Raw genomic sequence first — 25,568 nt, forward strand, 5'->3', positions numbered from 1 at the left:
TTGGCAGTGATTCCAGCCTCCAGTCTTCTTTGAGATGATGCCACAAGGTTTACACATGGATTTGGGGATTTTCTGCCATTCCTCTCTGCAGATCATCTCCAGCGCTGTCAGGTGGGATGGAGGTGGTCTGTGGGCATCCATTTTCAGGTCTTTCCAGAGATGTTCCATTGGGTTTAGGGCAATGGCTGGACGGCTCAAGGACACTCACCGAGTTGTCCCTAAGCCACTCCTGTGTGGTCTTGGCTGTCTGCTTAGGATCATTGTCTTGTTGGAAGTACAGTAGAACCTTTGTCCCAGTCTGAGGACCAGAGGTCTATGGAGCAAGTTTTCATTAAAGGGATTGTCCGCTTTTTCATATTGATCACCTATCCTCAGGATAGGTGATCAATATCAGGTCGGCGGGGACCCAACTCCTGGCACCCATGTCGATCAGCTGTTTGAAGAGAAAGCAGCGCTCGTATAAGCGCTGTCTTCTCTTCATCATTTACATGCTCGCCATCACAACCACAGCAATGAGCAGGTGTAATTACAACTTCAAATTACAAATTCACTTCAATGGGACAGATCTGTAGTGTTAATTTGCATAGAGCCGTCCCACTGAAGTAAAGGATGACGGCAAAGTTGTAATTACACCAGACCACCACTACGGTTGCGACACCGAGCAGGTAAATGGTGAAGAGAAGGCAGCGCTGGAATGAGTGTTGCTTTCTCTTAAAACAGCTGACCGTGGAGGCGTCGGGAGTTGGCCCCCGATTATCTGATATTTATGACCAATCCTGAGAATAGGTCATCAATATAAAAAAAAAAAGCAGAGAACCCTTTAAGAATCTCTCTGTACTTTCCTGCATTCAGCTTTCCCTCCACTCTGACCGGTCTCCCTGTTGCCCCAGCATAATGCTGCTTCACTGTAGGGATAGTATTGCGAAGGTGATGAGAAGCTTCTGGTTTCGTCTAGATATGAAGCTTAGAATTGAGGCCAAAAAAGTTCTGCTCAGAGCAGAGAACCTTGTTTCTCACAGCCTGAGACTCCTTTAGGTGATTTTTTTACAAACTCCAGGCGGCTTTCATGTGTCTGTTACTGAGGAGAGGCTTCTTTGTGGCTGCTCTGCCATAAAGCCCAGATTGGTGGAGGCTGTAGTAAAAGTTGACCTTCTGGAACTTTCTCCCATCTACACACAGGATCTTTGGAGCTCAGCCAGAGTGATCATTGAGTTATTGGTCACCTCTCTTACCAGGGCCCTTCTCCACCACTTAGTTTGGGGGACGGCAGCTCTAGGAAGAGTCCTGGTAGTTTCAAACTTGTTCCATGTAAGAAATATGGAGGCCACTGTGTTTTTGGGAAATGTTTGTCCCCTTCTCCAGATCTAGCACAAGTGACTCCAGTCAAGGTGTAGAAACATCAAGAGTTAAATGCCAGGGGCGGAGCCTGGCAACAGAGCTGAATGGCCGCAAGTTAGATCGCTCTGCTGCAGACTGACAAGAAAGCGGGCATACTACGCAGTATTCACCAGCAAACATGGGGAAACCCTTAAGAGACAAATCTAGAGACACTTCGGCACACATGAAGTTGTCTTCAGGCCAGGGAGATCTGGACAAATTCGTCAAAAAGACGTCGGGACTGCAGGCTAAGAAGCCAGAGAAAATGGCGCCGCCTGATGACCCTGAGTTGCAGCCTGACGCCTCGGACTCAGAGGACGGAGAAGGTAGTGAAGCAGCTGCCCCGTCAGCGAAAGAACACCTCCCGGTCTCCAGACCTTTTATGCGGAAACTCCTCGCAGAAGCACTTGATCCAATAGTGCAGGAGTTGAAAGAATATAAAAAAGATCTTCAACACATGGGAGAATGGATGGAAGCAGTAGAAACTGCACAGTCCGCCATCATAGAGTTCGGTTCATCAGTGGCCCACTCACTGGACTATACCCAAGCCCACATTAACACACTGTACACACAGCTTGAAGATCAAGACAACCGGGGCCGTCGGAACAACCTCCGACTCAAGGGCTTCCCTGAGAGCATCTTGCCGGACGCCATTGAAACCGCATTGCTCGCGTTCTTCACTAACCTGGTGGGACAGGATACGATCCAAGACTTCTCATTAGAAAGAGCGCACCGGGTGCCGAGACCGCCGCCTGGCCCTTCAGACCCGCCTAGAGACATTATCTGTAAGCTTGTAAGCTATCAGGCTAAGAAATGTATCCTGAAAGCAGCACGCGGTAAAACTCCTTTGAAGTTTGACGGAGCTCCAGTAGCCATCTTTCAAGATCTCTCCCCAGTCACGCTGCGCAAGAGGAAAGCATTGAAGCCACTGCTGGAGGTATTAAAAGAGAGGAAACTTCTGTATCGCTGGCTCTTTCCATTCGGGCTACTCATAAATGCACTGGACAAGAAACTGATTGTCAGGTCTCATAGTGACTTAAGGAAAATTTATGATCACCTAGGCATCGAGGACCAAGAGATCCAAGATTGGAACTTAGCCCAGGAGATTACAGACGTGCCGCCGCTGCCGTTACCTGCATCGTGGACCCCAGGGAGACAGGTTAAGTCCCAGAAGCAAAGACAGAGAAAGAAAAGCGGGAACGGGACCTCGAGGAGAGAGATTGGAGGAGAGACCTGAAGCGCTATCCACTATCCTCTTTCAAGTTGCAAAGTCAAGGACTTAAAAGTCTTTATTACGTGGGGTGAGAGGTTTTAGTGTCATTTACAGATTGAGACTGGTATCTTCATAATCTCCCCCATGTTGTCCCATTTCCCCCCCCCTCCCCCCCCCTCTCCTTCCCCTCTTTTTGCCATCCACCCGTCTCATAGCTGTGCAACCCATCTGTACATTAAGTATGATACAAGGAGCGGAGCAGGAGAGGAACTGCTTGGCGGTTAATTTTATTTTGAGCAGTGGGGCTGCAATTCATGCGGGTCTACTATCCAGATGTTATACGAATTGCATGGTATCCGGACGATATGTTTTATGCATCAGGGATATTGGGATGGATGGGCATGGTATATGTAATGATAACACTCCAGGTCCTTGCACATTTTATGAGGAGTTACTTTTTGGCTTGCTTAAGAGTTAACTTTCCTATGTTAATTTAACTGCCCGACCTTCATTGTTGGTACTTGGTTGGCTCCCCCCGCCCACTCAAACTGTCTTCTATCAGGAAGATATGTTCTCTACCTCTAGTGATAGAGGTTCAGCTCGCACACTTCTGCTCCTTCACTTGCCTTAACCTTATATATTCATGTCCTGTGAGGTGGAGAGTAGAGGTGTGCGGAGCTACATTCCTTTGTTCCTGTAGATGTATGTTATCCTTCTTTGGTTTATCTATCTGTTAGTAGTTAGCACCCGGCAATGTGCACATTCTATAATGGTCGCAATGGTTCAGCCTTTCTTGCGAGATAAAGCTATATGTGATGAGGTTATGGATCCCTTGAAAGTAACATCACTAATGTGAACGGCTTAAATGGGCCACAGAAGAGAAGTAGAGTTTTTCAAATTATAAAAAAGGAGAAAGTAGATATCTTATTATTGCAGGAGACTCATTTCAGACATAACAGAGTACCCTCACTTTTTACTAACATGTTCCCACCTGGACACATAGCACACACACATCAGCATCCAAGGGAGTCTCCATAGGGTTTAGAAAAGGTCTCCCATTTCAAATTCAGGCACAGTCAGTTGACCCGGTTGGGCGTTTTGTGTTTGTGAAGGGGACACTCTTTGGTAGCAAAATTACTGTCGCCAACGTGTACGTTCCCAATACGAATCAGGTGAAATGGCTAGTGGGAACTTTACAGAAGCTGCATGAGTTTAGGGAAGGAGCCCTAATGTTGGGAGGGGACTTTAATATAGCTCTGGATCATCCCCTGGACTCTACCTCTCTTCTCCCAAGACAATCTATCCCTCAAGTTAAAAAACTTAGACGAGCTTTAGATGCCCACCAGATTTCAGATGTCTGGAGAGTGCTTCACCCTCAGGGGAAAGATTACACTTATTACTCGGCAATGCATGGCACTTATGGGAGGCTAGACTATATTTATCTTTGAAATCACCTTCTTGACAGAGTTGAGATAGCGTACATAGGACCAATTACGGTCACAGATCATGCGCCAGTCTCAATGGGAATCCACCTCCTAGGGGCTCCGCCTAGATCCTGGACTTGGAGGCTTAATGAGACATTACTAGAAGATGTTAAACACAGGACACAGATAGAGGAAAAGGTTAACATGTTTTTTGAGATTAACAATGACTCGCAGATAGCTGCGCCTATTACATGGGAGGCACACAAGGCCTTTATTAGAGGGGAGTTAATTGCTTTAGGATCGTGGGTCCGTAAGCAAAGGACGAAAGAAGTAGATTCTGTCATTTCCCAAATATCTGTGCTTGAAAACCTCAACAAGAAAAAACCCTCTAAGGTTACTCATGGGGACATAGTCAAATTGCGTATGAGACTTAGAGATCTCCTCAATATTAGGTCAGCAAAGATGCTTAAGATGACAAAATTTCAGACTTATGTTCATGGCAACAGAGGCTCAAAATTGCTTACGCGCTTAATAAAGGGTCAAATGGAAAAAACACACATTGCAAGCATACAAAATAGTACAGGTGAATCCCTGACCTCAACTCCTGAAATAGCCAATGAATTCGCCTCTTTTTATTCCTCTTTGTACAACTTACAAACAATTGGCCCTGAGGATAAACAAAAGAAAACCTGCGGCTTTCATTAATTCAGTTGTGGTCCCTAAACTTAAAGCTGAGGAGGTAGATAGTTTACTAACTCCAGTCACGAGAGAGAGGTGAGGGATTGTCTTGTGAGTATCCCTACTGGTAAGAGTCCAGGGCCCGATGGTCTTCCCATATTGTACTATAAAAAATTCCAAAAGATTTTAATTCCCCAATCTCACTAATCTCTGCAACTCACTGTTGGGAGGAACCCCCCTTCCCTCACAATCACTGATGGCCCATATAGTAGTACTGCACAAGGAAGGGAAAGGATCCTAGTAAATGTGGCAGTTACAGGCCCATCTCGCTCTTGAATGCTGATGTGAAACTGTGGGCCAAAATACTCAGCAAAAGGATAGCCAAGTTTCTCCCTGATCTGCTTGGGGAGGAACAGGTGGGATTCGTGGGGGGCAGAGAAGGGTAGGCATAATGTGAGTAGGATCTTCCACGCCATCCATTATGCTAGAAAGGAGAAGACTCCTCTGATGCTCGTAGGAACGGACGCGGAGAAAGCATTTGACAGGGTAAGCTGGTCATTTATGAGAGATACTCTCCTGCATTTTGGCTTCCCCTCCGCGTTCGTTGCTGCGATTTTCACTCTTTATGGAAGTCCCTCGGCAAAAGTCTTTGCTAATGGCTACCTCTCTGCTCCCTTCGGAATAAAAAATGGAACACGTCAAGGGTGCCCCCTATCGCCTACTCTCTTTGTGCTGGCTCTAGAGATTTTCCTAAATAAAATACGGGCCTCAGACAAAATTAAGGGTCTCCGAATAGGGCGCTACATGCACTCAGTGGCAGCATTTGCCGATGACCTTCTCTTACTGGTCACCAATCCAGAAGAAGCTTTGCCGGAAATTATGAAGTTACTTGAAGAGTATGGAGAAGTCTCCAATTTCAAAGTTAATTACGAGAAATCAGAGATACTTAACGTCTCTATTAAAAAGGAAAGGGCGAAGGGCCTAGTCTCACTCTCGCCTTTCCAATGGCCAGGACGAGCTATAAAATTCCTGGGAATCCAAGTGCCGTCCGATCCCCAGCAATTCTATAGTTTGAACTATCCTCCCTTATTTTCCAAGATTAAGGCCTATCTTAGCTCTATAAAAATCCCATACCTATCTTGGCTAGGTAGGAAAAATATACTGACCACATATGCTTCTCCCACAGATACTATATATTTTGAGATGTCTACCCATAAATATCCCGGACAAGTTTTTTGCTGATTTTAGGAGACTCTTCACTAAGTTCTTGTGGGCTAGTGGAAGGCCACGCCTCTCTTATCTTCTTCTTATAAGAAAGAAGGGGGAGGGAGGTCTCTCTTTCCCTGATTTAAGGACCTACCATCATGCTATTCACCTGGGAAGGTGGACCGAATTAGCAGACTTGTCCAATAACAAATTACACTGTTGACATTGAACGTCACCTAATGGGTACTAATGCCACGAGGTACATGTGGGTGGCTAATAAGAATAGGAAGAAACATCTGTTTATGTCGGAAATGACTAACTCTATGCTCTCTTATTGTCAGAAAACAAAAGGCCTCCTGATGCATCAAAATAAACTCTCCCCACTAGCTCCTCTGTCTGTCCTACCTTACTATATGAGAGGTAAGGGGAGCGTGAACCAACAGTGTTGGTATAATCTTACAGAGATAAGAATCTCAAATTTGCGTAAATCCACTGAACTAGATACTTTCATACATGATACGATGGAGAAAATTCCAAAACCCTTTCGGAATTCACTAGCTATACGGGACTTGACCATTACTTGTAAAGAGTACAAGAGAATGTACGCTGGGGAAGCTCTAGATCCAACGTGGTTGGAGAACCTTTCCTTATCCTCCATTAAGCCTCCACCGAAAATGTTATCCTACTTTTATTCCCAGCTACTCCTCGCACCACCTTCTGAGAAACTCTTGTATTTAAAGGCATGGGAACAAGAGCTTCAGATAAGCATCTCAGACATTGATGTTAAATTTATCTTAGCTCACTCGCATGGCTTCTCAAGAAGCATTCCGCTTACAGGAGAACTCATTCAAAATTCTCACGAGGTGGTACAGGACGCCGGATTTCTTACACAAAATTAACCTGATTCCAGATAATAAGTGTTGGAGATGCCTGGGGGGAGAGGGGACAATCTCACACATATGGTGGTCCTGCCCCTCCCTGAGTATTTTTTGGGAGGAAATTGGGAGGAAAATCAATGCTATTTGCAATGTGGTCATATCATTGACACCGGAATTAGTATTATTGTGGAAACCCCAACTAGACTTAACACCCTCCGCCTATTAGTCTTCCCCACTCATTTAATAGCTGCCTGCAAAAATGCTTATTCCAATGAAGTGGAAAGATAGAGAGCCTCCGAGGGTGGGAGAATGGCTGGAGGAAGTCCATCATATCTGTCTCATGGAGGAGCTAGTGGGTTGGAATTTGGGGAAAAGGGATAAGTTCCTTAAGGTCTGGAAACCCTGGCTGGATTTCCACAAAGAGGGATTACGGACCGACATGTTCTCATAGAGCGCACTTGTTAGAGTGTTTAATGTGGCCTTGTTCTCAAGCCTTCATCGAATTGAGAGGGACTGGTAGCTTTCAGGGGAGGATAGCACTGTCTACACAGCCCTTAAGTCGGGGGTATCTAACTCACACGAAGTAGATAGATCATTGCCTTTAGCTGAACCTAAAAGACCTTGCCGGGAAGGATTATTTGGTTATATGGTGTTGAGTTTATTATGAGTATGTAACACTTAATTAATGTTCCACATCAGGATTCTGTATTCCTATTCATTATTTCTGTACTTGGACGTTAGCAACAGGAAGGCATATGCACTGGAATAAGTATTACTATGTCATCTTTTGTATTCCCATGCAATGATTGGATCAATGTACTGTCACATCCTAGTGTATGCTTCAGTGTTTATGCTCTCTTGCGTAAAGCAAGGGATACTGTTATTATGCTGCTTATCATAAATAAAGAATTGTTAAAAAGAGTTAAATGCCAAATGTTAGAACAAAGGAGCTGAATACTTAGCTGAATATGTATGTCCAGGCCAAATTTTTGTTTTTCCTTTTTAATACGTTTTCAAACATTTTTTAAATTCTGTTTTAATTTTTTCTTTAACAAAATGTGTAAAAAGTGAGTGTCTGAAGACTCTCCAAATGTACTGTAGCTACAATTACAATACATGAATATTGTATACTATTATATATTGCTTTATAATATCTGTTATGAAAGATATTCATATTACCTTGTTTACAAGCTGACTGACCATTTGAAGATCTGCATCTAAATCTTCAAAAAAGCGTGCAAGTGCAACAGACGACCATGTTAAATCTGTGAGGCCCTTATGTAAAGTGGACTCCACCTAAAAAATATAGTTATTCTTAATTCTGAACAGAAATTACATAATAAAAAATAAAAAATCACTTAAATGTTTTCTTCTCCATACCTTTCTAATTTTCCCAGACGTCAGATCTGTGAAGGCAGGGTGGATCTGACTACAAAGAGTCTTATACGTCTTGAGTAATTTCTGTTTGTATAAGAGACGAGACGAGCAATAATTGAACCTAATGTTTCACTCAGTTTTATTGTGAATTTCATAAAAAAAGTAGAAAGTAACCACTAATTTTACATCCTAGAGTAAATTGGCCAAGATGTATTTTTCTAAATTGGTAGTGACGATGCTACGATTGTGACTGTGTAATATATTAATGTGAAACAAACATATTTCTAACTGATGAAACAGATTTCTATCAGTCTGAACTAATCATTTTAGCAACTAAAATATGACATTAACATATAGCCGGACATTTATCACGTCAATAGTGGCATAAAGGTGTTATAGGTCTTGGCGCACAACTTATGTATGGTAAATCATGTGGCGCTGGTTGCACCATTTTCACATTGTAAAAAGAGAATTTTATTTCCTGCTTTCCTTGCTGCATTTTGCAGTCAAAGCGGATTGTATTTACAGTAGATAAGGCTTTGCCACAATGCACTGCATAGATGCATCATTATTGCTGAATGTGAATGGTAGGTTCACACATCTCAGATTCCTCAACAAAAACTGTGCAACAAACTACAAAAATGAATGGGATTTTCACAAACTCTACTCACTCACAGTGGAATAAATCCACAGCAGATTGTAGGAATGCTGTGGATTCTCAGAAATGAAGCACATTTTTATTATGGATTTCCCCCTGAAAACTGCAGCTAAATCTGCAATGAAATCACAGATTTTGGTGAGGATTTCTGGGCTGGCTGATAATAGGTGTAATATTTATGCAAAGGGATAACTCGCCTTTAAGTAGAATATTGTACAATCACTGAAATTAACTAAAGAAATCTGGAAGTGGCCTTACTTCCAGCTGGAGATGATTTGAGTTTAGTTCAGCTTCTGCTCTCAGAAATGCTTCAGCTTCTTCTGGAATATCCAAACCCATCTTCATCATGCACTTTGTTTCTTGAAAAATCTCTAGAAATTTAGGATCAAAGTTAACAAACATCTGCTTGGTTTCAGAATGGTGAACCAATAACTTTGCCTGCAGTGCTGTAAACAATAAATGAGATAGGTATTAAATAACTGTGTCCTCTGTCTAGAGTAAGTCAGGCCTCTTTAAAAAAGCACGCTTACCGTCCTGCAGCTCAGTGGAGAAGTCATTAAGCCAAAAGTTGTAATGGAAAACTTCAAATTCCACCAAAACATATAACATCCTATTATACAGCTGCACAGCAGCTTTACCATCCGGGCTTGATAATATGTCAGCACTGGTCTTTAAAGACAGGGTAAAAAAAAAAAGGGAAAAACAATAATTGAGGAATTTCCTAACATTGACAAAGGTTTTAGGATAAGTGCAATTTGCAGCACCCCATTGATTTTACAGGGTTCATCTATAAACAATATTTTACGGAAAGATATAATGAAGATGCACTACAGATTTTTTTCTGCATATATAACGCTGCCTCGGCACCAAAATTCTACCAGTGCCCTTGGTTACTTTTGTGCTTTAGGCATCTGTGTAAGTGTCACGGATGTTCCCGTGGCAGGTACCAGGAGACCGGAGAGACTGGCAACTCGTGGGTTAAATTGACAAGTTTACTGTAGATCTTATTGTGTATGTGTTTTGGTGAATGCCACATCCCTTGCCTCAGGTGTTGCTTGTTGGTAATTTACCTTTCCCATCTGGGGATGAATGGGTTGTCTCTGGTCCTAACCTCATTCCTGGGCCTTATAGGGATATAAGGGCCTAGATATCCAGCATATGAATATTCCTACCTTCAAGGTCTATTCATATTGATAGGTAGTTAGGGCCCGGATTAGGGTTGTTTAGGAGGTGACCTGTTTGTTCTCTAGTTTCCAGAGCCAGTTACTGTTCCCCTTCCCTCCTGTGTTCAGTGTGGAGTTCTCTTGATCCTAAGTTTAAGCCTGAACTTTAGTTCAGTGTTCTGCATTCACGACAATAAAATCAGAGACATATGGAGCTGTCAAGCTTTGGTGTGGGAGGGAAACACCACACCAAGCATAAGAGGGAAGGGGGGAACAGGAAATCAGTCTTGAGAACTAGGGAAGAAAGATGGACACCTCCTAGCAAAACCTTAACCAATATCCTGACTGACTACCAGTATGAACAGACCCCACAGGTAGGTGTGTTCATACTTAGGAATACCTAGAGTCCTATCTAGCCCTATAGGACCCTGATACTAATGGCATGGACAAGACTACCTGTTCCTCCAAAAAGAAGGACGAACACGAGTCTCCTTTAGGCCTAATAAGAACAACAGGAAAATGCAACACACAGAAACCAAACAAAATACAAAAAGGAAAAGACTTAACTTCAAAGGGGCTATGGAAGCACCAGAAACTCCGCCGAGATCCACACACCAGCAATCCACAACTGAAACTGAAGCTATAAACTGCACAGCATTGTGGGAGAAGCAACAATAAATAAGGAAGGTTAAATGACCATATTAGCAACACCTGAGGCAAGGGGTGCGGCCATTACTAGAAACAACACAGAGGCCTATTGATCCACAAGGAAAACCTGTCAGATCAAACGACGTGTTGCCAGTCTCCCCGATCTCCTGCTACTCACTGTCACGGGGACGTCCGTGACAGTTGCTCCATGCAGTAGAATTGGAGCCCTAGTATAGCTTAATATAAAATACCTTAGTCAGCAAGACTGTGGGCGGCACACCACTCATGAATTGGGTTAATTTGTTTTCCCTAAATCAGATGATTAACCAGTGCTTGGTATTAAGAGAATACTTCCCAGAATGCAAATAAACTGAAAAAGCTCTGGGTGATGAGCCATAATATGGACGAATGACAGAATATAAAATCCTACCTTCAGATATGTGATCGGCTCAGTTATCCTGCTGAGCAGCTGTCTGGACCACAGGATCCTGCCTGATACAGGAGGCATGTTCTTGACAGCCGGAGGATCCTCCTTGTAATGTTCATAGAGCTGAAGAAAGTAACACTAAGCTCTCAATACTATAACAGTCAATGATGGATTAGTGCACCACTCCTTCCCCTGATATCTCATATTCCAGTGATTTGATATAGGCTGCACTCAGCTGAGGTATAAAGGCTATAGTGCTACATTCAGAAAATTGACTTTGCAATGTGTTTCACGGAATCCTCTTGCAATGGGAAAAGGAGATTTTTGTATAACTTACCAGTAAAATCTCTTTCTCGCTCGTCATTGGGGGACACAGGAACCGTGGGTATAGCCATGTCCTCTAGGACAGTGTTTCCCAACCAGTGTGCCTCCAGCTGTTGCAAAACTACAACTCCCAGCATGCCCGCACAGCCAAAGGCCATCCAGGCATGCTGGGAGTTGTAGTTTTGCAACAGCTGGAGGCACACTGGTTGGGAAACACTGCTCTAGGAGACGTTGACACTAGTAAAAGCTGTTAGCTCCTCCCCTGGCAGCTATACCCCCTCCAGCCTGGAGAGAGAGCTTCAGTTTGTGTACATGCAGTAGGAGAAGCAAGCCAACCAAGAAAAAACATGGAACACCAACCATGCCAAAAACCCAACGGGGTTCTAACCAGAAACAGCCACAGCTGTGGTTAAACAACAATACTGGGTGGGTGCTGTGTCCCCCAATGAAGAGCGAGAAATAGATTTTACTGGTAAGTTATACAAAAATCTCCTTTTCTTGCCCACATTCATTGGGGGACACAGGAACCGTGAGACGTCCAAAAGCAGTCCACGGGGAGGAAAAAACCACAGACCCATGGAAGCAAGCATCCCTGAAAGCATCTACGAAACTGCCGCCTGCAAGACTGAGTGGCCTAAGGCAGCGTCTGCCGATGCATAAGTATGCACCTGGTAAAATCTTGCAAATGTGTGTAAGGAGGACAAGTAGCCGCCCTACACGACAGTACAGCCAAAGAGTGATTCCTCCGAGCCGAAGATGCGCCCACCGCTCTGGTGGAGTAAGCCATGACACCTGAGGTCGGAACCCTGCCTCCGGCACGGTATGCTTCAGCAATTGTAGACCGAATTCAGCGTGCGATTGCCATCTTGGATGTTGCCATTCCCTTTCGAGGACCCTCTGGAATGACAAAAAGGGGATCCGTATGGCAAAGGAACCGGAGGCTGCTAAATAGATGTTCAGAGCTCTGAAACGTCCAAATGATGTAACTCCTTTTCCTTAGGGTGTGAAGGAGATGGGCACAGTGAGGTAAGGACAATTTTCTCATTAAAGTGAGTCAGAGACCACCTTCGGAAGAAAAGGGACAGACCGGCAAACCACCTTGTCCCCATGAAAACCAGGAAGGGTTCTCTGTAGAGAGAGCGCTGCTAACTAAGACACCCGTCTGATTAAAGAGATAGCGACCAGAAAAACTACCTTCCAGGACAGGAGTCGGAGAGAAAACTCTCGCAAGGGCTCCAGGGGAAACCTGGAACGTTGAGAGGACTAATTCAGAAACCAAGGCGGTAAAGGAGGATGGAACAGAGGAACCGTATGTGCTGCTCTCTGAAGAAAAGTCCTTACAGGTCCCAGGGGGACCAGAGGGCACTGGAAATGATAGAAAGCGCCGACACCTGACCCTTCAAAAACTAAGGGCCAGACCAAGGTCCAAACCCGAATGTGGAAAGGACAGGACAGTGGGGGGAGAAAACATTTTGGCTTCCACAGGAAGGACCTCCAGGTCCTGAATAGATCCTGGACGATGCAGTCTTAATAACTGGCGGTCTTAATAACCACAAACGAAGAGTCCTGAAATACTAATAGAAGACCGGACACTGCGAAAGAAGGTAATCTCTGAGTGGCAGTGACCAAGGACGTCTCCTAGAAGGAGAATGAGATCGGCGCACCACGTGCGACGGCCAATCCCCAGGGCGACTATGATAAATCGGAATACCCTCCATCCTGATATTCCGTAGAACTCGGGGAAGGTGGGAAATAAAAGAAAGGAAGGAGAACTCCTGCCAAGGGGAAATCAGGGCACCCACGCCGCAAGCTTCCAGATCCCTTGCTGGGGAGAGAAAGGTGGGAAGCTTCCGAGTCAGTCAGTCAGTCTCGAAGCCATTAAGTCGACGTCTGGGCGACTCCAACGCAGACAGATCGCTTCGAACACATTCCGAGTCCCGGAATACAGAAGTGAGTGGCCCGTACCCATTCTGTTCGAGGAGGAAGAAGAAATAGAAGGGTGTTCCGTTCCAGGAATGGAACGTCTATCAGCGTGGCAAGACGTGACAGCAACTCCACTCCGTCTGGTGTGGGGAGTCTCATAGCCTACCCACGGAATGGGCGGTGGAAAGTATGACCACCAGAGGGCTGACATGACCTAGACATTAATCATGTCTTAAGGGAGGTAATGTAGATACTGGTAGCACACCCAGGACCAATGAGAAGGAATCACCTGTAGAAAGAGAGATGTGGAGTGTGCCACAGCCCACTAGCCGGGTCTGGAACTCTGGAATAGATGGCCACAAAGGAATACCCCGTGCAAATGCCGATGCAACCAGGCGTTTAGTGACTGTGCCAAAACTCCGCCAGAGGGGGGAGTCAAGCAAGGGGAGCCACAACTGTATCGCAAGCCCATACCCCAGCGGAGGAGGGGACACACCGCAGAGGCCACCAATTCAGTGCTAGAAGAATCCGCCAACTGTAGTAGTGCAATTACTCCGCCTGTGGAAGGGGCAATGCATACAAAAAGTACTGCTAGCGGAAGTGGTCATGCATACAGCAGGAACTGAATGCAGCTGTAGATAGATTACGCTGTTTATGGAAGAGCAATGCATATGCGATGTGCATGTGCAAGTACTCCACCTAAGGAAGGGGTAATGCCTACGGTAACCACCGAAGCGGTGATAATGCCATAACGCCACCTATGGAAGAGGCTAATGCATACGGTACGGACTGTACCTAGTGGAAATGTAATTCCGTCCCCTATGGAAGGGGAAACGCCTACGGGCGTCACTGAAAACAGCGCTCTAGAAATTAGTTCACCTATGGAAGGAGGTAATGCCTAAGGTAGGTATTGTATGCAGCAGTGGTGCAAATACTCCACCTTATGAAAGGGGGTAATGCAGACGACAAAAACTGCTGGCCACTGTGGACGCAATCTTGGAAGATTGCAACAGATTCACGTTAGAGCCCGAATCACTGATTCCCCCCCCCCCCCCTTCGGACTGAACCTCTCCAGGGATGGAAGGGTGCGTCTGAGCAGGACCCTTGGGGGTGCGCAGGTGACTGAGGAGAAATGTTCTGCTCTGGCCCACTTGCGCACAGTTCTACCTCTCAGAAACTGCCCGTGGCAGTTGTAGGCCACGAGGGAGGGGATATATCAACCAACGACCCAGAGGGTGGAGTGGGAATCTAGAGGTCCATCCACCGGATTGCGTAGGTGGAGCTTATCAACCTAACAACCCCGGAGGATGGAGTGGGAACTTCCAGAGGTTCTCCATTGGATTGTGCAGGTGGAGAATTATCAACCAAATGGCCCCGTAGGACGGATTGGGAATCCAGAGGTCCTGTACTGGAGTGCGCTGGAGAATTATCAACCAAACGGCCCCGGAGGACGGATTGGGAATCCAGAGGTCCTGTACTGGAGTGCACTGGAGAATTATCAACCAAACGGCCCCGGAGGACGGATTGGGAATCCAGAGGTCCTGTACTGGAGTGTGCTGGAGAACTTAATACTTCAGCTGTCCTTCCCTGGATCTGCGCAGCTGGAGGAATATCAACCAACGCCCCAGGAGGGCGGATTGGGAACTATGGGATGACCTCCTTTGTCCACTATAGGACACGAACCCAGCCTGGTACCACACAGACAGGGTGGTCCTGCGGTGATGAGGGGGGCTGTATGAACGCACATTTTCCACTTTTTTATGAAACTAGGACGCCCAGCATCAAGTGGGCAGAGAGGCAGGAAGGGGTTAACTGTGTTAACGTTAAGGCACATTGCACTAGAGATAAGATCTCAGATCTGGGGCCGGCTTCAGAGGTGGCTGGCCAGAAGTGGTTAAGCTGTCTTGAGAACCAGGGGCGGGGCCTAGGGGCTTGTGTGAGAGGGAAAGTGAGGCGGGAAGAATTCGCGCCACAGCGCACCCCCACCCCGTCCAGAGATGTGATTAACCCTAAGTGCCCTGACACGAGCGGATAGCATATAGGGGAGTGGGGGGCCTCCTCCGCTCCCTTCCTTGCCTGTCAACCGATGCATGGTCCCGGGCCGCAGCGGATGAAGCAGCGGCCGGGCCTAAGTTTTTGCGCACGGCCGACCGGGATCAGTCGGTCAGCCGGGGCGCAGAGGGACAGAGAACAGAGAGCGGAAGCGGCCGCTTGCGCCCACCGGCCGGGGGAGGTCACCCCGGACTGGGAAGATCGCAGGCTGAAATTCCTTGCGGCGGCCGGCATCACACAGGCGTTAACGTTCCGGAGCGGTGCTTGCTCGGCCCCCGAGAGGGTGGATGGTGGTAGCTGCGGGACAGACGGGGACACCACAGAGTATGACCGTGGCCGGCGGAGTAAGCAGCGCCTGCGAGGATGTTATTAACCCCCTAAGTGGCTGCTTAGCCAACGGCCCAGAGGGAAAGCGAGAGGGGCACAGATCTGCTGCCACCTAATATCTGAGGGCCCTAAAATCCTGTCTGCTGTTCATCCTTGGCTTGGAAACTATTCCTCTGTTTTCCTGGCAGAACCTAGTGAGGCCCCATTAACAACAGCAAGTCCGCCCCATATCCTGTGGCAGAAACCCTAGGAAACTATGGAGGGGGAAGAGGGATAAAACATACTTACCTAATCCTGTGTATTCACCTCATCTTCATCCTCATCTCTTTGCCCTCCCTAAGTGGACTGGCAAGGTCACCTTCTCCAGCAGGGTCACCTCCTCAGCAGCTGGCACTGGAGTGGCAGGAGTCTGGTATGGCGGGAGGGTCTTTTCTCTGACGGACCTAGGTGACCCCTTGGCTGGCGGGATGCAAGGAGGTCTTGTCTCCTATTGACAATAGAAAAAACTGAAGCTCTCTCTCCAGGCAGGAGGGGGTATAGCTGCCAGAGGAGGAGTAATCAAAGCAGTAATCAAAGCAAAAGGTGGCTACTTTGAAGAACCTAGAATATGACATATTTTCAGTTGTTTCACACTTTTTTGTTATGTATATAATTCCACATGTGTTAATTCATAGTTTTGATGCCTTCAGTGTGAATCTACAATTGTCATAGTCATGAAAATAAAGAAAACTCTTTGAATGAGAAGGTGTGTCCAAATGTTTGGTCTGTACTGTATATATATATATATATATATATATATATTCGGATAGACCATATTATTCTTAAGATCTAGATTGATTTGAGATAATTTTAACTGCAGTATAAATTATGTTGGTCAATCTTGGGAGATTTTATATATATATTTGTATAATCTCCAGAAAACTGATTTAAGTTTTAGTTAATGGTCTTTCTAATATATATATATATATATATATATATATATATATATATATATATTTAGATTGATGGAAGTTTATCTTTAATTTGAATAATATCTGTTGGCTGGAAGAAGTCACGTGTCAATTCTGAGCCTTTTGTTTCCTTAGGCCTCATGTACACGACCGTTCCGTTTTTTGCGGAACGGAACGGGCGGCCTATTGTAGAAATGCCTATTCTTGTCCGCCAAACGGACAAGAATAGGACATGCTATATTTTCTTTTGCGGGGCCACGGAACGGAGCAATGGATGCAGACCGCACACGGAGTGCTGTCCGCATCTTTTGGGGCCCCATTGAAGTGAATGGGTCTGCACCCGAGCTACAAAAAATGCGGCTCGGATGCGGACCACAACAACGGCTGTGTACATGAGGCCTTATTCTGTGAACCACTGATAAGCTACCCATTGCATTTGAAAAGTTATTTTCTTGGTTGGCTTTATACCTTATATGTTACCTATGTTCTCAAATTGATTGAACTTAGGCTACTTTCACACTAGCGTTCATGGGTCCGTTCGTGAGCTCCGTTTGAAGGGGCTCACGAGCGGACCCAAACGCCTCCGTCCAGCCCTGATGCAGTCTGAATGGACGCGGATCCGCTCAGACTGCATCAGTCTGGCGGCGTTCAGCCTCCGCTCCGCTCGCCTCCGCACGGACAGGCGGACAGCTGAACGCTGCTTGCAGCGTTCGGGTGTCCGCCTTGCCGTGCGGAGGCGAGCGGATCCGTTCAGACTTACAATGTAAGTCAATGGGAACGGATCCGCTTGAAGATGTCACCATATGGCTCAATCTTCAAGCGGATCCGTCCCCCATTGACTTTACATTGAAAGTCTGAACGGATCCGCTCAGGCTACTTGCGCACTTGCAAAATTTTTCAAAGTTATTAATGCAGACGGATCCGTACTGAACGGAGCCTCCGTCTGCATTAATATGATCGGATCCGTTCAGAACGGATCCGATCAAGCGCAAGTGTGAAAGTAGCCTTAGTTGGTCATTATTCTTTGTATGTCACCAATTTCATATTTTATTATTTTGCACTGATTGTTTATAAATAAATATATATATTTTGTATACAGTTGTTTCCCTCTAGTCTTTAACTCAGCGCAGATAATGAATTCTTGTTAAATTTTTGATTTGTGGAAATAAGTTGGAATCTCCTACATTACATATCCTTGCTTGTTTTCATAAACAGAAAATTGTGTATTAGAGCAGTATAAACATTCTGACAACACCTAATATCATTGTTTCAGCAGATTGTCCTGTGTCAACATGGATCTGCTGCCCAGAAACCATGAAAAAGTATGAGGACACGTGTTCGCTGTAGCAACTGCTCGTCTCTCATCCCCCTGACGATCAGGCAATTACTGTGAATGTTTTCTTTGTTCCTGAAAATTGCCTGCTAAATCAGTCCTGGTAAAGGGACCATTAGAGCGGCTTCTATTCTGGCAGCATTAGGGTGGTGGTATCAGGGGAGTAGGAAAAGATACAAGGGACAACAGTGAGCTGGAAGAAACAATTATCATCAGTAATATTAACTACACAATGCTTCCAGCACCCGAAGCTGCTGGGGATGGGCATAACCATTTGTAGCCCCAATTCAGTCTCCACATGAAGAGCCCAAGATTACTTGTTAAGGCCCTGACATAGATGAGTATATTTAAAAGTGTCATCTCACTTCAGCAAATGGCATTTATCAAGTAGAGAAAGTTAATACAAGCCACTTACTAATGTATTGTGATTATCCATGTTGCTTCCTTTGCTGGCTGGATTTATTTTTATATCACATTATATGCTGCTCGTTTCCAGGGGTTATGACCACCTTACAATCTAGACGTAGTGGTCGTGTTTGCACACTATAGGAAAAAATGTCGTCCTATGTGCGCGCCCATGGTCCAAGCCACCAGAAAGGGAACCGCTTTTTCCTGTAGTGTGCAAGCACAGCCACCTCTGGTGAATTGCAGGTCAGTTGTAACCCCTGGAAACCAGCAGTGTATAGTGTTATGGAAAAATTAATTCAGCCAGCAGAGGAGGCAATATGGATAATAGCAATACATTAGTAAGTGTCTTGTATTAACTTTCTCTACATGATAAATGCCATCTGCTGAAGTGAGAGGACCCCTTTAATGCAGGGTTATGATGTAAGAGTGAAGCATAAGTGAGACTACACATATGATATACAAAACAAAGTGCCAGACATGGGTAACACTTAGATTATGTGACTGACATACCATTTTAGTGGACTGAAGCATCTCCATGTAATTCTGAAGAATACATTTAGTGGTATTTGGAATTTCAGAATTCAAGCACGGGATGTTTAACTTTCCGAACCTAAAATTAAAATAAAAAACAAGGTGGGAACCATAAGGTAGGGTCAGTATGCTAGAATGCAATGATACAGCCTCACATGCACTGACAGATCTCCTCTGTGTATGGGGCAGGCAATATTCAGTGCCTAATAAACTGTGATCAATGTAAAGATGAATGCTAATATAACAGTCCTGCTCCCATCCAATCTGCATTTTTTGCGGGACGGATGTGGACCCATTCACTTCAACGGGCCGCAAAAGACGCGGATAACACACAGTGTGCTGTCTGCATCCGTATGACCATTCCGTGCCATCGGCAAAAATATAGAGCACACCTTTTTCTTGTCTGTATTACAGACAAGGATAGGACTGTTCTATTATGGCCTGGAAGTTCAGTTTTAATAAAAAAAAAGTATAAAAAAAAAATCTATATGAGTTATGAACAAAAATGGCTAAAAAGTGTCTAGTCATTTAGTAGTAAAACATGCTGGTCATTAAGGGTTAATATTTCAGTTGGGGAGCATTCAGACAATTCTGCCGTGTTTTGTGAAAATACGGATGCTGCCCATGTGCCTTCCTCAATTTTCAGAACAGAACGGGTGGCCCATTATAAAAATGCCTATTCTTGTCCGCGATTGCGGGGCTGATTGCGGGGCTGAACATAACAACCGTGTGCTGTCCGCATCTTTTGCGGCCCCACTGAAATGAATGGATCCGCACCTGTTCCGCAAAATTGAATAGGTAAATAAAGAGCAGGCAGGCTGGCGGTGTTACACCTATGGTCACTGTGTATCTGACACTGAGTGTAAATGCGCTCCATATCTTAGAGAAATACAGACTAGTTTAAAGGAAAATTAGTTTGACAGTTTTTTTTTTCATTTTAATAATGTGTATTATGATAGACTAATACTGTATAATGCTTATTACAAAGAAAAGCTATTACTTGGTGTAAACTGGACAATGCCATTGTAGAAACTGATCTGAAACTTCTACATACAACTCTGCTGATACAGCAGAACAGAAGCCGGTATCATCATATTCTTGTTGAACCAGTATCGGCTTCTAGGTGATACAGGATCCATTCATATCCTCTCTATTAGTTGCTGGATGAGAACACATAGTAAGAAGTATAGAGAGATCCCCATGAATACACATTTCTTCCGTGCTCGAGGATTACCTGTGAAGGACCTGAATGGCTTCTTGTGGAGATGTGACTCTTCCAATGCAGTTCCTCATAAAGCCCTGCATCTGGTCCTAATCAATCAGATAATACATTATCATACACTCCACGTGAGAAATGTCATGGAAGATTCTACACTTTAATGTCTATTAACATCCTTTTATGTGAATACGATATCTTGTCAACTTTGTGTCAAAGCACAAAGTGACAAAACATATCAGAGAGAGATAATAAGTATTATACTTGCTGACAGGGGAAACTAATTTGACCCTCCAGGCTTTTAATATTGGGATAGGTCATCAATAACAGATTGGCGGGGGTCCGACACCTGGCACCCACACCGATCAGCTGTATGAGGCGACGCCGCGTGCAGTGCGCATGTGCCGTCTCCCATCTCTCTTCCTGTTCATTGTTGCTGTGTCATAGACAGCAGTGGTGAGCAGGAAGAGACGGGAGACGGCACAGGCGCACTGCACACGCAGTCTCCTCAGACATTTAACACTAGCAAAACGCAAAAAGAATCAGGAAGGATAATGAGAGAGGAATTGTCTGTGGCCAAGTGTAAAACCACTCCGTTTTTGGGGGTTGCCTTGCTGTCTTCTCTTTAGTGTGCCTGTAATCACTTTCATTTGCATCAAAGCAGCTAAAATTAATTCACAATCGCTTATGCTTCCTAATGGTGCCGTCATACGTCGCAGTCGTGCATTTTGGTTATAACGCTAAAAAAATGCATGCCCATGTATATACCCATGTTTATGCTGCACTTTCTTCTGGCAAGGGGCAAAGAATGAAAATCAAACACAGCAAACTTGAATTACAAAATAAGGACAAGCCCCTCAGTGCACAGACCTCCTGTGCAGAGCGCCTATTGTCCCTCTCCCTGACTGACAGGGCCAGGCATCTCCTGCAGTTGCTGTAGGTTACACTAGTATCCATGCTGCTGGGGAGGCAGATGCACTGCGTATGTGCCAATAGTGTGAGCTACTGTAAAGGCGCAGGATTACAGAGCTAGGCAAGATTCTATGAATCAAGGGTAGTGGAGTAGAACAAAAAAAACGTCTAAGGCCTCTTTCACACGAACGTATGCCATTTTAGTGATTTGCGGTCCGTTTTTCACGGATCCGTTGTTCCGTTTTTTGTTTCCGTTGTGTTTCCGTTCCGTATGTGCTAGGAATCATATCCGTATGGTTTCTGTATATGATCCGTTTTATACGGATCATATACGGATATGGAAAAAACCTTGACATCATCATTTTTGGCCACATCCCCTTTCACTCCCCCTATTTAACTTGGTCATGTGATCGTTGTGACTCCATTAGCTTCAGCTTTGTGCAGCATTGAGAGCGCACTTTGAATCCTGTGTTTTGGCGAACTTGGTTTTTGAGTACAATTTTCTGTTGTATGATGACTGAGGAGGATGTGGTGCTCTTGTGCTGGCTGATTTCTCAGGAACACGGACATCAGCCTACTATGGTGAACGTGGAACCGAGAAGGAGGCATTGGGTTCACCCAATTGTCTCTCAGCGGCGCACGAAGGGTCACCCACCAGGACACAAATATGAGGCGCTGCATTTCTCCTGAGGAACGGCTCATCGTTACGTTGAGGTATATAATATTTGTGTCATTTAACATATAGCAGAATCTGGCTAATATAACGTTATAGAAATGTTGAGATTTAGTTGTAATTTGTGGTTGTCTATGTTGTGTTATGAATAAAATAAGAATATTCTGTTTAAAATCTAGTTGTTATTGGATATGTGTGTTCACCTGTTGTTCTATTGTTGGTTCTGTTTTTTAGATTTTTGGCAACCGGAAATTCATTTTCTTCTCTGCATTTTGAGTTTCTGCTGGAAGTCTCAACTATTTCTGGGATTGTTCGTCAAACATGTGATGTGATTTGGCAGCGAATCCGGAGCACGGTGATGCCAGAGCCAAAAGCTGAGGATTGGATGCCAACCAGCTTGCCCTACCAGAGCCCAGAATGCTGCCAGGTTCTGCGGGACCACCGGCTCCATTTGTTTTTGTGGCTGATGAAGGGTTTGCTTTGACACCCCATGTCATGCGACCCTTCCCCAGACGCAACCTGGATGACAGCAGACGTATGTTTAACTATCGGCTGAGTAGAGCCCACCGTTATGTAGAATGTGCGTTTGGAATAATCTCACATAAGTGGAGAGTATTACTGTCATCCTTACAGATGGCGCCGGAGAATGCCACCCTGGTTATTCAAGCATGTGTGATCCTGCACAACTTTGTCAGTATTCATAAAGCTCCCTCAGAAGTTGAGGATTTGCCTCCTGGATCAACTTCTTCATCTGGAGGGTTGGACCAGACCCTTCATGGACGACCGGGATCTGCAGGCCTTGAAGTCCGGGCCCTCTATGAGCAATATTTTTCAAGTCCTGAGGGTGCATTGCCGTGGTAGATGGACGTACAACTTTGCAGATTATGACATTTCTGGACTCTGGTCATCTTATTTTTTTATAGTTAGTTATATTATGTTGGTGTGGGGTGTGGTTCTATGTAGATAGTGTAGGGACGCACAAGACAAAGAGGACCCTTGACGTGGGCTTGTGGGCTGGGGTGAAATAGTTGGCACAACAAACAATCACAAATCATGTCCTAAAGGATGTTCCATGTTTAACCATGTCCATGATTATGTTTTTTTGTTGTCACTACAATAACCCTCTAATACCTCTTATGTGTATACTTTTTTTCTTACCTATTATAATATGTAGTATATGTAGCCTATAATTGTGTGTTACCATTGTTAATTTCTTTTTCTTTCTTGGCGTTTGCAGATAACTTATTTGACGCTGTCCAAGGTCCTGCATTTTCTGTGGATACCAGCACTTACAACACTTGCCCTATGAATGGCCGCGGGATTGTTCCTTTTTATATTAGGAGACTAAACGTATATTTAATGACCAACCTGCGGCACCAAAGCTTTTTTCTCTAAATGTTTCTCCTGGTTTTCACAAAAATGTTTGCCATAATTTTGCATGGATAAATTTTTAACTACATACATCTTGTGGCCAGTATGTTGAGCATAGTTTGACTATAAAAGCATGTATTGGCCAACTGTGGATCGCCAGCTGTTGACAAAATGGCAATACCACCATGGCCCCACAAACTCCAGCTATCAGCGTACAACAGGCCATTGTGGTAGTTGTGCCTTTTTTTACGCCAGCTGTAGAGGCACAGCTTGGCCATCCCTGTACAAACGTATGCACCCTGGCCTATTTGTCGGTATGTGTATGAATGTAGAAAACACATAGTGTTAGATCTGATATGTTTGCATGCCAATAAACCCAAAGCATGTGTTTAAAAATTTTAAATATGTGAAATATATAAAGACATGGGAAACTTTTTTAACTTGTTTAAAATAATTTTTATGCAACATCACAAAATGTTAAACACAAACAATGGCTTAATATTCAGCCGACATAACAAAAAAAAAAAAGTTAGCATAAAATACACATTATATGTTGAATAGGTCACGCGTATAAGGACCCAGTCCCTGTGTATGAGGGTCAGACCCTTGACTTTGGTGTTGGTAAGTTAATGGCCGTCCAGGAACATTTTGCCGGGGCATGATTGGTGCCTCCGGAGAAAAGCTGGGCCGAGTATGAGGCTGTGGCATGCTGGAGCCAGGTTGGGTTTGGGCCTGGAAAGTAAAGGCTCTATTTTTAAAATTATCTACGCAGCAGACCAACTCATGTGGATCCACATTGGTTTGTAAAATGGTAGCCACTGAGGTCATTATATCAGCAAATAGAGTTTGCTTATATAATGGCAAATGTTTAATTAGATGGGCAAGGCCACTCAACATTCGTTCCTCGTGTCCTTCCTGATGTTTTTTTGAAAGATATTCCAACACCTGGGTCTGAACCAATGTTTGGATATTTGCAGCCGCATCGGGGTTCGTATTTGGCTGCCTTCTCCTCCTCGCCGGTCTTCTTCTGGCCTCTGGGCTGGAGACTTGTGGTGCTGAAGGTCCCTCCTGAGGCGACGATTCCTCCCTCTGCTGCTGCTGCTCAATCCCAAACTGGGGATCCTCTGGACGAGGGGAGTCCTGGCCAGCCGCTGGCGGCTCCGAATCACTGCTGCTGAAACCAGGAACCCTCTGTTGGTCCAGGCTGTCCACGGTCCTGTAGTACCAAATATCAAGATTGTATTCACAAACCTGACATATAATTTGGAGACATCTTGGTGCAAGTAGCCCAACAGCCATGTGCTATATTGCAGAGGCCACTTTATCTTTTCTAAACTGCCAGTGCAGTGTCCCACTTGTGTAGGTGGCCACTGCAAAGTTGTAGCATCTTATGTCATATAGCATTTCATGTAATTTTAGATATACAACATGTTGAAGGTGGATTTACTGCATTCCTCCTCTATATGCCTTTAATAAAAACTGTATATTAACCTTTCAATGTACTTGTCATTATGAACCTGCGTACAGTAAAATTATCGAGTTGGATTGAACATTTGTCTCAAACTTTTTTCAACATTACTACTGCTCTCATCATCTTGCCCCATCATGGTGCTGCCATGGCGACCAGGGGCCCAGCCGGACAAGCCCAGTTTACCATCATGTCGAAAAACACTAAAACCTGGCCGGTGTACCCGGTATCTATAAAATATAGTGTGCCCCTGAAAAACCTGTGCTGTTCTCCACATTTTATATATAAACTCGGAGTTCAAAGAATGGAGTTTGAACACTTGGCCTATCTACACTACACCGTGACCTGACCTAATAACATTTCCCCTGTTGGCCTAGCATTTAACGCAGCGGTGATGTACTGTTTTTTTGGCCACATTAGATGACACATGTTATACACACAGACTTTTTGCATACCAATGTTATTGACCTCTCTATAGAAAATGATTTGCACATATGGGGGTTTCTTTGCTATAGTGTCCCCTTTTTTTTCGATAATGTGGCCCATTTGTGTTGTTCCGGTGTAGGCCAAAAATACTATATATTGTATGTATTTCTGTGACATGCAGTGCACAAGGCCTGTATAGTGAAGAATACATTACATTGGACCCCGCATGTGCAATACATATCAACATATACCCTACAATGATAAATAATTATTTATATGCTTCTAAAAATTTAAAACAAAAAAGCCTAGAACGACTAATGTTATTATCATGTACATTTTATGAAAACATACAATATATACAGGAATAAAGTATTTATATTTTACTCACGGCCGAAGATCCAGCACAGCCTTGAGAAAACTCAGTTGCTGGGTGTAGACATACGGCTTTTTCCGCAGCGCACCCTCACCACTATGTAAAGTGGCCTGCACCATTTCACGGCGATACTGGTCCCTGCAGGACTGCCATCTTGTTTTGGCCGGTTGTACTGCATAAAAAATAATGATGGGCAGGCACTCTATTTATGGGTTCATGGAAAGGCAGTTTT

The 25,568-nt window shown here is 44.6% G+C and overlaps 1 protein-coding gene across 1 annotated transcript in view; it reads right to left on the reverse strand.

Moving 5' to 3' along the window:
* DNAH8 (dynein axonemal heavy chain 8) overlaps positions 1-25,568 on the reverse strand; it is a 478,630-nt gene that overhangs the window by 364,505 nt on the left and 88,557 nt on the right. Inside the window, exons 11-18 of the mRNA XM_044291082.1 lie at positions 24,087-24,285; positions 20,132-20,208; positions 18,877-18,976; positions 11,053-11,172; positions 9,342-9,480; positions 9,070-9,257; positions 8,157-8,237; positions 7,956-8,072 (exon numbers count right to left, since the gene is read on the reverse strand). Coding sequence (XP_044147017.1) covers positions 7,956-8,072; positions 8,157-8,237; positions 9,070-9,257; positions 9,342-9,480; positions 11,053-11,172; positions 18,877-18,976; positions 20,132-20,208; positions 24,087-24,285 — 1,021 coding nt within the window. The remainder of the gene's footprint in view (positions 1-7,955; positions 8,073-8,156; positions 8,238-9,069; positions 9,258-9,341; positions 9,481-11,052; positions 11,173-18,876; positions 18,977-20,131; positions 20,209-24,086; positions 24,286-25,568) is intronic.

Source organism: Bufo gargarizans, chromosome 4, assembly GCF_014858855.1.
Source record: "Bufo gargarizans isolate SCDJY-AF-19 chromosome 4, ASM1485885v1, whole genome shotgun sequence".
Taxonomy (NCBI): Eukaryota; Metazoa; Chordata; class Amphibia; order Anura; family Bufonidae; genus Bufo; species Bufo gargarizans.